The sequence below is a fragment of the Ictalurus furcatus genome, chromosome 29 (genome assembly GCF_023375685.1).
Source record: "Ictalurus furcatus strain D&B chromosome 29, Billie_1.0, whole genome shotgun sequence".
In the NCBI taxonomy this organism is placed as follows: domain Eukaryota; kingdom Metazoa; phylum Chordata; class Actinopteri; order Siluriformes; family Ictaluridae; genus Ictalurus; species Ictalurus furcatus.
In genome coordinates, this window is record NC_071283.1 from 10,201,310 (window position 1) to 10,215,348 (window position 14,039).

The 14,039-nt window shown below is 39.4% G+C and overlaps 1 protein-coding gene across 3 annotated transcripts in view; it reads right to left on the reverse strand.

The window, feature by feature from the left end:
- LOC128604116 (adhesion G protein-coupled receptor L3-like) overlaps positions 1 to 14,039 on the reverse strand; it is a 344,541-nt gene that overhangs the window by 80,919 nt on the left and 249,583 nt on the right. For all 3 annotated transcript variants that reach the window (XM_053618945.1, XM_053618946.1, XM_053618944.1), the window contains exon 9: positions 10,265 to 10,450. In XM_053618945.1, the coding sequence (XP_053474920.1) occupies positions 10,265 to 10,450 (186 nt within the window). The remainder of the gene's footprint in view (positions 1 to 10,264; positions 10,451 to 14,039) is intronic.

The window sequence follows — 14,039 nt, forward strand, 5'->3', positions numbered from 1 at the left end:
ACTGCAACGTGAGCTCTGTGTGAATACCAGGAGGAGGAACTACATCGTCTTTCTACAATGTAAGTAATATGATTGAAAATAGTATGCTTAATGGAGAGCTAGAAGGCAGCCTTATGTGAGAGTACTTCAATTCTGCAAGCACTGAGCACTGACATACTTTCCCCTTGCTCGCCAGGGTCTACACTTCCTGCAATTCCTGGAGTTCATTTTGAAAGATTACAGTCACTGATACTGCTCTGCACGCTCAGGTCAGCCTTCCTGTTCATTGCTAACAGGCGGAAACCAATATAAACAGAGCTTTAAAAAAATTGTCCTCGATGATTGCTTAATACTAAGTAGTAAGGGTGTAACGATACATCGTGACATGCGCATCGTTGAAATGTGCCACTCAGATAATGGAAATCAGAATTCTAGTAATTATGCATGTAATGCAGCTGCACTGTTTGAATATCAGAGGTCCAAATCTGTGCAACCCATAGAGTGAAAATATATACAGAGTGCGCTGGTGACGTGATCGCATTATTTCATGCATTACGCAGTTCCATGACCACCACATAACTGGTAAAAAGAGCTCTTCGGCAGCTTTCGATCCCTAGAGGCAGCGGAAAACGGGCATTTTAGCCGATTTTGGAGCTCTGTTTCTGCTTCCCGGCTCATTATGCTTCGGTCGATCATTTTCAAAGTCCCCAGGTCAGGCACTTTGCAATATTTAACCTCTGTTCATAGCAATTTTTTATTTATTTGGCTTTATACAGACAAAAGTGCACACTGTTGCATCGTTTATGATTCTGAAATAAAAACGAGTCTTTTCGCTCATAATTTTGTTCAAAAGATTTCTGAGAATCAAATCAAATCGAAATCATGAAGCCAGTATTCGTGAATCAAATCAAATCGCCAGAGTGTACAGTTACACCCCTACTAAGTAGGTTACTCATTTTGGAATCAGTATCAATATCATTATCAACATGTACCAAAAAACATACACTTGTACAAAGTCTGGGGGGTAAACAAGGTATCCATTCATCCCTATCAGCTTGTCAGATCTGACGCCTTATCAAAGTGCATACATGATTCTACACAAACTGTTATTATAAATACAGCCTACTTTCATAAAGTGTATCTCTGTCTACTGTGCATGTGCTATCTGCAGTGGCTGTGAAATATAGATGTTGTTGCAGTGCATCAATAATTCATCGGTCAGTGCTGCCTGCGCTGTTCGCATCCTCAGACATCTTTCTTCACATCATGTATTTATGGACAGCACCTCACACTCCATGCGCTGAGCTCTGCTTCACTGCAAAGACTGTCTCCGTGCAAGACGATCTGTATTTTTTGTGTAGCTTGTCATTATTGTGTTGCTGACAATAGTCAGCTGCTTGAAATCTCATCCTTGAAAGGACCATATGGGCTCAAACTTTTTGTTTTTACTAAAGACTAGCAAGCCTGACGCAACTGACTGAGGCGCAAAAACACAGCTACGGATATGAAGAAGTATGGCGCGCTTTGGTCGGAATGGTGCAATGGATTGGAGCGAAAGATCTAGACCTGGTGAGATCTCTGGGGCTCCTTTACAACCCAAGGCACTATTACTTAAAGGAATATGTCAGCATTGTTCAGACTAATCTTTGTCCATGTGATTTCCACAGAAAAGAATTTCATCACAGTTCTTTGTACTGAGAAAAGATTATAAAACGTATTCAGTAACCACTTTAACCTGGTCAGAAATGTGGTGGATGTGGCACCTATCCCAGAGAATACACCCTGGATGGGACACCAGTCCACTGCACATTCAGGAAAACCCAGGAGGAGAATGTGTGAACCTCTGCACTGTACATAGTAACACGCACTAGGTCAAACTGGGAATTCTGAAGCTATGGGGCAACCATACAACCCACTGCACCATCTTTAAGGGCAGCTGTTTGTTTTAGGACATTCATTGAAACTAATACTTTCATTATTTCTCAGGTCAAATACTTGAGACTTAACCTCTATATCTTTATCATTTATCTTTTCGGAGATGGGACTCTTTGTTCACAGGGACATACCCACAAGAGCGCCCAATCACACATACAGTATATACCACAAAAACTTTGGGAAACTATAAGTGACTGGAATTACTGTATCTCTTCCAGTATTAGAAAGTTGGAGAAAGCTTCAAAAGAATGTCTATGAAAAAACGTTCTATACTATCTGTTGTTTACGTGGTGTACGTTTTGGGCTGGTGTAGTTTTGGGCTGTTTCTCAATTCTAAGAATGCAAAGAATGGTAGCTCAGCCTACCTTAAAAAGAATTAACACAGAAGAACAAGAAGACATAGAATGCATCTTTGTGAGAATTGAGATGTGTTCATGCGGGTTCGGTGTGCCCATGTCTGCATCCGATGCGTCCTCAATATCAAGAACACATCTGGGGTGAGTTCATGTGTCCCCAGTACTGGCATTCTTGAGTATTGGAATTGAACTTTGGCGGCGGATGATGACGCAGGACGAGAACACACGGATTGCATAAAAAAACATATTGAGTAACGGCTTTGAATTTGTGTTATATACCCACATGTACTACATGTATATTGACAGAATGTAACAATTACCATTCGCTATCCATTATGATAGATTTTTCACAGATTATAAACAAGTCTTCACAACTTCATTAGACAGCTTTCATTCCTGAACCTCCTTTTTGGTTAACCTTCTACTTGGGGCCATAGGAATCACTCCCAATCATCTCTTGACTGCAACAATCATGAAACAAGGTTTTCCATTTGTTTCTCTGTACAGTGACAAAATTCAGCATTATTATCCATTATAATCACATATATGAGTTTAAAGATTAGACTTGTTGAAAGATAAAAGTTTTAGGGTGGCACTGAGGCATGTCAGTCAGTCTCCAGGGTCCCTGGTTGGTTCCTGAGCTCTGGTTACTGTCTGTGTATAGAGTTTCACGTTCTCCCTGTGTCTCAGTGGGTTTCCTCTGAGTTTTCTGGTTTCCTTCTACCTCCCAAAAACATGACGGTGTAATGGTGAATTTAAATTGCCCATACATGCGAATGAGTATATGATATGATTGGCTAGCCAAAATTCCATTGCCTTTGTTTTTTGTTTTTTTTCGATAGAAAAACGTTTGAAATTTTTGAGTAAGATATAGTTACTAGATTCAAAACAAGAATAACAACAACATTTTTGTTGTTAGTAGTCTTAAGCGACCCCTAGTGGCTGATTGTAACAATAGTTTCTATTTAAATTTGTACCGTAAGAGCCACCAGAGTTGAGTCTACCATTACGAGACCTTGAAAATAATGACTCTTTTACTATTCTGGCCTGTTTCAGAATGCGAGTTGAACAAAGCAGGTGTGTATACTTCTGGTTGAAGAGCAAGAAATTATTATGTGGAAATATGAGAAATTTAAACCTACACTAACCATAAAAAATCACACTGTTACAACTGCCAAAGCTCAGGAACGTTGCTGATGAACAAGGCTCACAATGAGAATAAACAGATCGAAAACTTATAACCCCGACATATTTCATGTCATTTCATTTAATATAAATGCGATTTAAAAAATGTAATTAAATATTAATACACTAAATATCAATTTGTGAAAACATATTAGAACAGGAATAATGCCAATGCATGCAAATGTGTACCACTCGCAAAGAACCTCAAAGCAACACGTACAGTTTGCGGTACAGTACGGGCGGCTTTGGCGCGTCACGTTTTTAACGTGCGGCTCAAGAAGCCGGCAGAGATAAACTATACCATCTGCTGATAATCAATATCTTTTGTAGGGATGGTCATCAGGAAAAGCCAGCACACACACTAAAGGGTTAACTTTGACCCATCAGATTTGTATCACTTTTATGCCCAGAATAAAAGCTGCTCCAGAGCAGGTTAGCCATGAAGTGTACGTTTCCATGGCGATGAAACCTAAACACCAATCCACCATGTTGAGACCGAAAAACCAGTGTTTGCTCAAACTAAACTCAAACTTACCTGGGTAACCATCTCTACTGTTAAAGTTCAGACTTTTTAAATCTTCTTGGAGGAAGTCTGACTAGTTTTCTAAGCAACAACTCAAAAAGACGCTGCACTCCACGTTAGTAATGAAAATTCAGAAACAAACTTTTTTTTCACAGGACGTAAGGTCATGACCAGCAAAATCGATACACCCTGGTGTTGAGAAGTTCCTGTTCTTTCTGCACGTGCACCTTTCTTAGGTCTCTCACAGGTCAGGACCTGATAGAAGACACTACCTTCTAACATCTAAAGATAAAGCAGAACAAGCTCGGTTCATGTTCACTAGCTGTGGTTTCTTTTTCATGAATTTGCCTGCTTTTATTCTAGTTTGTGTGTACAATTTTATCAATTTTTTTAATACAAAAAGTAATAAAACAATAACCTACATTTCATCCTGTTCATTTATAAAAGATTACATTTTGTGTTCTTTTATTTGCCTGTCATCTACTAGTTATACCATTTAGGAAAGGTACTCAGTACTCAAACTTAATTAATATGAAGACATTTTGAAAATGAACTTTGGTGGGGTACAAATAGGACATTTTCATAATGTAAGGGGAAGAGAGAAAAGGAGAGCTTTTTATCTGTAACTAGAGATGCACCAATGTATCGGCCGATAAAGGCTATTTTTCACGCTATGGGCCGATAGTTTAAAAACATCCGATGATCAGGGCCGGTTATATCCTGTCAATCAAAAGAGGGCGGGAAAACACATCGATTGCGTGCTGTGTGTAAAGAAGATGTCTCTTCTGTGGAATGACGACAAAATTGCAGTTTGTAAGCTCTGTAAACTCTGCACTGATAAAATTTTACACCGGACGCTGCAGCAGTGAAGCGGGAGTTTCGGTGTCAAGTCTTATTTTTATTTTGCCACGCTGCTCACGCTGAATTAAAGCGCCAGTACACTGTTGACAGATTTAAATGAAGATGAGTTGACAAAAAAGTATATATTGCACAGAAAAATATATTTGTAGAGTAGTACATTTCATATCCAGTTAATGTTAATATAAAAAAGTTTACATTAGGCCTATATATTACCAGTTTGATGTTAATGATGAAGTAGAAATGCTTGTGTTTGTAGTGAGTGAATGTGAGACTAACAGGAGGTTTTTTTTAGAATTCAGTCAATGTTAATATGAATTAATAACATTCAATAAGTGAAGAAATCTTACTTTAATCTTCAGAATTGAGTTCATGTGTTAATGTTAATTAGAGTAATGAGTTTTGTGTTTATGAGACCAGTTACTGTGAAACAACGTGTTGAAATGGAGAGAATAACGTTTTTATTTGCATTTCCTTCAGAATTGTGGAATTTAATTATTATTCATTTAAAAGAAGGCATAAAAGGCAGAACTATTGGTATCAGTTATCGGTATCGGCCGATATCACTCTGAATAATCGGTTATCGGTATCGGCTGAGAAATTTAGTATCGGTGCATCTCTATCTGTAACAGTGAATAATAATAACAACACATTTCACAACACATTTGTTCCTCGGCAGTCACTGAATCTCATCTCACCAGCAGCGAGTTAAGGAATATAAATATGCACAAAATGAATTACTGATATGTTCTGGTGAACAGTTTTCAATTTGTTTTCAATTTGTTTTCAAATGCAAATCAAGTGTAATTGCTTGTGATTGGCTGACATTCCTGTCGTTTACCAAATTCGTGCAAAGTTTAAGAAATTAGTCAATCTTAATTTGCTAATAATGCAATAAAAATCAGTTTCAGATCAGTGACTGGGGCTGATTTTTTTTTTTTTGAACCCGCCCAGGAATAAGTGTGAATCTTTGAGGCCTGAATAACACGATGAAGAGCATGTGCAAGGTTTTAAACATGCACGCTGTGCGTTTTTGTCTCAAGATTATACTCTATTATGAGCAATTTGCAGCAAATGAGGTGATGTTTTGGTTCAAGGCCACAAAGGATGGGGGATGGTGCAGGTAAGGAAAAAAAAAAAGTACAAACAAAACACTACATGATCTCAGTATAAATAAAGGGCAGGACATGAGGTACAACATACACAGATGCTGGGTTAAATAAAGGACTCATGTGAGAATGAAGTGATGGAAAAGAGGAGGATTTAAATACCTGTACAAAAAAGCGGCAGGAGCGCTCCCTTTTCTGCAGCTGAAAAGCCCAAAGAACTTTATTAGACTTTATCAGTAAAAACAATACTCAAACAACACACACAACCTCTACAATAAGCATTTGTATAAACAGTAACTGAACTTATAATGACGAAGCTATCATTAATGCTAGCCCTGTGGTCGCACTAGCTTCTGTTGTTTTTTGTGTTCCAGTGTTTTTTATTTTGAGTCTCGATGACAAACGGTAACTTCTAAAGCTAACTAGTTAAACGCAAATTAATTTCTTGTTTCATTTTTTTTAGCGAATCAAATTTGTGCCAAAAGTATTGAACGTAACTTTTCAAGAAACGAACCAAAATCTACAATGAGAAAGAAGCTTTCGTTTACGCTTTCAAACTTTACACTCCGCAAGTTTACATTCGCCATTCTGGTACAAACCACTCGTGTGGGCGGGGCTTAACAGCGATTTACTCTCATTGGCTAGTGAGATTTGGAACGACAGCTCCCTGACCAGGAAGTAGAAACTTCAGTGGCACGAATTCTGGAGTACTTCGTAGTAGAAATTACTTACTTGCTTACTCAGTATATTAAATAATATTTGAGATTTAGGTAGTCTCATATGACTACCATTTTTTTCCGTTATCATCGTTATCATCAACCTCTTCCTCCTCGATGCTCGAGCTGTCAATCCAAATCTCACTAGCCAATGAGAGTAAATTGCTGTTAAGCCCCGCCTATATGACAGGTTTGTGCCAGAATGGTGAACGTAAACTTGCGGAGCGTAAGTTAAAATTTGAAAACGTGAACGCAAACTCTGGCGGCAATTCATAAACCATGATTAGCGAAAAGGAAGCTTAGAAAACCGTAAACAAGGAACGATGTTTATTTGAAGACCTGAGTTCACAGTTTTCATTTTCAGGGTATTTTTCTTCTTTCTCATTGTATAATTTTATTAGTTTCTTGAAAAGTTAAGTTCAGTACTTCTGGCACAATTTTAATTCCATAGATTTTCCATGTGACATGCTAGCCTTCGTACTATCTTTGTTGATATATCAGCAAAACAAGCTACCTGTACTAGATATGCACACTCAGCAGAGGCACCAACAATCTCTGCTACTTCTTTCCAAGCTTTATTTTTCCTAACATTTATTGAGAAGCTGTGACAAGTTGAATCCACGGTTCTAAGCTGTTCTCCCATTTTTGACTGTTAAATAAGAAATGGGAAATAACTGCAGGTAGTAATTAACATTGTGTGCAGGACAATGGAGACACGTTGGACCACAAGCACCATAGGTTTGGGCTGAGGAATAATTCGAGCCAATGGTTTGGATCTGTCACTTTATCGTGCTACACCTATTTTGCATAGAATTTCGAAAATCTCAATTGAAATGTCTTTCTTTGTACTGGTGCTTTATCGATTACCAGTGTTACTGGTGTGAACATCAGGTAATGGCAAAAAGACATTACCAAAGAAATCGAGAACAAACTCAGTGATGTGGAGAAGAAAAAGAAATATGTCAGCATACAGACAAAACATTGTTTTCAGGCTACCGCATTAGCGTGCTAACCCATCAGAGCTTACCGTGCACCGAGAACTTCCGAGCAATCAGCAATGGACGAAAATAAACAGCGCCAAACTCTCTTCACTATCTGTCACATAGTGCTAACATCTTCTCCTAAACTGTTTCAGTGGCCGTCTTGTTCGGAGCTAGCCCTGCTGTTCTGCGCTGAGCCTTGTTTCTTCTGCGTTAGCCTCCCTACTAGTGTCACTGTAGGCAGCTCTCCCGCTTCTTTCATCTGTGAAGTGTCGAAGATCTCACGGTTTGCAGTCTCAACTGTGAGCTAAACCCACTGCACTGCTATCAAAGGAATCGTTCATAATGCTAGCGCAGCGTGACGAACAAACCCAGAGGCTAGCGTGGCATTTGGGATGATACAAATTATACAGGGAAAAGGAGTGCTGACAGAGGGGTGACCTTGAGGAAGCGAGACTGAACCATGAAGAGAGAGAAAGAGACATTAGTTCCTGTGAGTCTCAGTTTCTTGTTATTGTCGGGGGAAGGGGAAGGCATTTCAGCCTAACTAACTTGCACAGGCTTGTACAAGATGATGAGCTCCTTTCTAAAGTCTGAGCCTTCGGTTTTGACTGGTGCATGGACAGATCCAGTTTTTTCCAGGTTGGAGGTTGTTCCACTGAGCAGAATGAAGCTAAAATGCTAACATTCTCATTACGCGCCAATAATTAAACAAAGGGACTCATTTGGTGGATGTAGAAGCTGAATTAAACAGAGAGATCAATGCATCAATACATCAATGACATCAATTTCTGAACCCCCTTTGAGAAAACATAAAATCAGTTGCAGAATTATTGCCACCCTTCATGTGAGTTTCCATAGCTGTTTGGATGGGAAAAAAATTGAATCTTTTGCTTCTTCTGTTAATACAACAGTTAAATATTCTATTGGAGGGTGCCAATAATTTTGGAACTGGCTATAATTAAATGTATTTTGTCATTAAATGTATTTGCAATTGTATTTGCATAAAGTCTTACCCCAGGCCAGCTGTATATTTGATTTCTTTTATTCGTTTTATTATTTAGTTTATTATTTATTTTTTTTAATAGCCCACATTGCACTGTGGTGGACTGGCCAAAAAAATAGCTTTTGGAAAAATAGTTAACTTTGAAATATATATATATATATATATATATATATATATATATATATATATATATATATATATATATATATACACACACACACACACACACACACATACACACATACATATATATATATATATATACACACACACACAGCATTAAGGTTAAAGCTGAGGTTCACATTGTTTCATAAAAAAATAATAATCCAATTGAGCCCAAATACATCAAGAGATCTCAAGGTAACGGAAGGATTCAGCAGTAGTGTAATGGTTCAGGAAATCTGAAAAGCAAAGGTTTGGTCCCTAGTGTGCATCATCTGGAGTGATTCTTACCCCAGTCATCTGTTACTAATGGAGTTCCCACTGAGCACTGCTATTCTGCCCCGTGAGTAATGCACTTAACCCCCAGAGTATCCCCATGACGTCCTGCAGCTAAAAACCTTCTCTATCCACCTCGCCTGAAACTATAAAAGCTTTTTTTTTCTTCTTCACATTCATGGTATAGTGGTATATATAGAAATCTGTTAGTATTACTGTAGTGGATAGACTAATTGAGAAGTTGACACAAACATGAATGCATGGCTTTGTTAGTCTCCGTCACTGATTGAATGAGCTTGAAGAGGTCAGTAATAGAATATCTGCCTACTGTATGTGTCTCAATGTGTGGTTTTCCTGTCTTAGGAGATACCTTCAGTCCATCTGGAGCGGAACTGAAACATGAGCAGGTGCTTGTATAATCAACACTGTACCACTGCCACTTGAACTCTGAAATCTTGTCTCTCTTTTTTTCTCAAAATAAAAAAGGAAAGAAACACGATTTACAGTCAATCTAATGATGATCATGAACGACTTTCAAAACGAGGCAGGAAGCGCACCGGCAGTTTGCGTTGGCTGCTCAAAGCACCATAGGGAAAGGAAAAACAAGCTCTGAAAATCTATCCTTGGTAGTTTGATGGCCTCCATGCTGAAAGTGTTTTTATTGGCCTTCGGAACTGCAAAGCCAAACGCAGGGGGATCATCCGGGCCTGGCAGAGGCGACCATCATTAAAACAATACCTACTGTTTAGCTCTCTCCACCAAACACCCATCTCCAACTCTTTCTTACTTTCGAGGCCCACTGGAATCTCGCAATTGGAACTTCACAACCAAACATAATTGCTTCCCTACACAATTTGCCAGCAAATATGTGTCAACAGTCTGAAAATACTGAAAATCTAGTCATTTTTCTTAAAGAACTTGGACTCTGAGCCATCTCGTAGCCCCGTCTCCATAGCCGTCAAACAATCTTAGTGCGGTGCGTGATCACGTCCAACTAGTCGCTGCTTTGGGCTGAAGCCTGCTTGGAAGGTATCCAGGATGTTGAACAGCTTGCTATGGAGCTAAATCAAGCACGGCGGCTGGCTCACAAAATTTCACACTTGTATAAAACACGTTTATAATCCAACACTTGAGGACTCGACCGAGTTCAGCAGAGCTATAGTAGAGAGGCTGTTATACCTTATTGAGACTGCGAGCGGCGCTGTCTTTGCCCCCGGGAGTGAGATTGCGCAGTTGGACGTCCAGCAGGTCCACCAGCTGTCCCAAAGCTCGCACCGTGTATGTGATGTCCCCGGAGTGGATGCGGTTCTTGGTCTGCTCCGACAGCTCACGTGAGATGATGGCCGCTGGCTCTCCAGCTCGGATCTTTGAACAAAGCACGGATATTAATAAACCTTTGATATAGTATTCAAAATGATCAATCTTAATCTTAAGATATACAGTGCTTTAAATAACTATTCACCCTCCTTGAATTTTGTAATGTTACAACCTAGAGCTGCAATGGACTTAATAAGGATTAAATGTCAGAAATGTACATGAGATTGAAGCATGGTAGCGGTAGCATTGTGTGGAGAATCACCCTTGGTCTCTTGGTTGTTTTGTTTTGTCAGCCTAATGAAGGCCTCCTTCACTTGCATCGACACCTCTTTGGACAGCGTATTGAACGTTCCCATGAACAGCTACCAAATGTAAATTCAACGCTTGGAATCAACTCCAGACCTCTTATCTCCTTAATTTGTCATGAAATAAGGAGGAAACAGGCCACGCCTGTCCATGAAACTGCTCATCAGTCAATTGTCCTTCAAAAGTCAAAAGTCATTCTATTTTGAGCCTGTGAATATAGAAGGACTCTGTCATTTCTAAGCAGTTAATGCGATATTTTTGTTAAACCCCTTGAATTAAAGCTGAATTCAATCAATCACAACTTGACTGCGTTATTTCAAATCCACTGTGATGGTGTACAGAGGCAAAACTGCAAAAGCTGCTTCACAGTCCAAATATTTATGGACCTGACTGTATGTTTTCTTAAAGTTCAGGTAATAATAAGTTATAGGCAGAATACCTACTCAGGTCAAAACCTGACTTTTCATCATTTTAGGGCTGTTTACCAGAATTCAGCTGTAAGAACATTCCATATACATGTATTTTAGCATATTTCATGACTTCAAATTAATAAATAGCCCACATTTCTCAGATTCCAGTACTAAGAAAATATATGTTCGTGAGAAGTAGATTACCTACTACACAAAAGGGATGTAACCGAATACATCAGACACGTGAACAAGGTCTTCTAAACAGATACAAATACAGATGCAAATAGGACACACACTATTCATTTTTGTTGGTGTTGTTTTTCGTTTTCCCGTCATCTGTGATTTGCTCCAGCAGCCTAAACCTAAACCCTGCCTTAGAGATCATCAAAATAAAACCTGGCTCACAATTAACAAAAGCATTTACATTTAAAAATTTTTGACAGTTGGCAGACACCCTTATCCGGAGCGACATCCATTTATCTCATTCATACAACTGAGCAACTGAGCGTTAAGGGCCTTGGCCAAGGGCCCAACAGTGGTAGCTTGGCAGTGCTGGGGCTTGAACTCCTGACCAGTAACCCAGAGGCTTTAACCACTGAGCCACCACAAGCAAGGCTTTTATTTATTTGCTGCTTCATATAGCACATGCACAACACATGCTGTGTAGCTGGCACCTCCAAAGAAATAACGGATTTAATTACTTTTTTTTTCTTTTTTTAAGTATACTCATTGTGAATGGGTTTCGTCGTTCTCTTTATTGTTATTAAATGAAACACTTTTTGGGAAAACCATATGGGCAATAATAATAAATGGTGCTAAAGGACTCCATTTTAACACTATGGATTCTCATAGTAGCATTCATTTAGACAGATAGATAGACAAACAGACAGACAGACCATTTCAAATCTGAATACAGATATTTGGTGTACTACACCGATACAGATACAGACAGTGGTGTTGAGTTTCAGTAGCAGACCTTTAGGCTCTATTTGATCTGCCGGGAGTCTAACAGCCCTGCAGTTAAATGCTCCAGCCAAGTGGAAGAAGCACAATTCCTGTCTCGTGCACTTCATGCCTTGTCCGATATGCAACAGCTGGCAAAATCTTTCTCATTCCACAGGCTGTGGATTTAAAAACCATCAAGAACCATCCTATCCCCCGTGGGCAACGGATAATACATTCCTGTCTTAAACGCCTTTGTAGCTTCCTGTTGCAGCAAAGTCAGCCAGCATTGGGTGCTTTTAAGTCAAGATGGAGGGGAAAAAACATTTACAAGCCCATTTCGGAATAAAACGGCTCCACTGAACTGAATATTATATATATATATATATATATATATATATACACCTTCCCTTGAAAAAAAAGTGTGTGTGTGTGTGTATAACACACACACACACTTGTTTTTTCAAGGGAAGGATTTAATTAAAAAGCAACTCCAGCGAAGGAACAAATGTGTTTATTTGCTAATGAGAGTCATGTAGACGGTGAGGAATAAACTGAAGCCTTGAAGCAGTCTGGCCTCACTGCTGGCACTTACATTATCATGCATATCTCTGCCAGGCAGCTCCCGTTATCACACATACACACACACACACACACACACACACGCCGATGAATTGTTTCTGAGCACTGCTTTAATTTAGACGGAAATGTTCCGATTCAGTTGGGAAGAAAAAAAACAGCACAGCACTGAGATTCAGAAGATGACTTATCAAACCAATGGCTGAGACCTGAGTGTGTGTGCGAGCGCAGGTTTGCAAACTTCCCTCACACACCAGTACCGCAGGCTGGGTTTGAGCAGATCGGCGCTGGATGATGGGGGATATGGGTGCGTTCACACCAGGCTTTAGGAACGGACCTCTGGGCTCAGAGGCTTGGCGGCTTAGCGAATTCCAACAGGTGGAATATAAGGGTGTGTTCGGTTCCCTTCGGGATTAGATTAGACTCCATGTTGATTCAGTTTGGAAGGTGCATTTATCCGAAGCAGGTCAGGCAGAAAACAATCCAAACACAAAGGTCACGCTTTACTTTTAAACACAGGCTCCGAGGCAGTCATGACACTTTCACATTGTGTACTGCTGAACTAGCATTCTGACAGACAGACAGACAGGTAGACAGACAGACAGATATTCAGACAGACAGACAGACAGACAGATAGATAGATAGATAGATAGATAGACAGACAGACAGACAGACAGACAGACAGATGGAGAGACAGACAGCCAGGTAGATAAATAGTCACACAGAAAGGCAAAGAGACAGACAGGAATATAGACAGACAGACAGACAGACAGACAGACAGACAGATGGAGAGACAGACAGCCAGGTAGATAAATAGTCATACAGAAAGGCAAAGAGACAGACAGGAATATAGACAGACAGACAGACAGACAGACAGATATACAGACAGACAGACAGGCAGACAGATGGAGAGACAGACAGACAGGTAGATAAATAGTCATACAGAAAGGCAAAGAGACAGACAGGCAGAAAGACAGAAAAACGGAAAGACAGATAGATAGATAGATAGATAGATAGTCATACAGAAAGGCAGAGAGACAGACAGACAGATGGATAGATAGATAGATAGATAGATAGTCATACAGAAAGTCAGATAGACAGACTGACAGAAAGACAGATACATACAGTGGATAGAAGTCTATACACAACTGTTAAAATTGCAGGTTTTTGTGATGTAAAAAAAAAATTATCATGTCAGATATTTGTCCATCTTTAATGTGATACAGCAACCGACAACACTTAAATAAAAACAAATACAAATGTTTTTAGGGGGAAAAAAAGTAAAATTTACAATCACCTAGTTGCACAAGTACTTACACCCCTTAACTAATACTCTGTTAAAGCACCCTTTGCTTGTAATTCAGCACTCAGTCTTTTTGGGTAAGAGTCTACCAACTTAA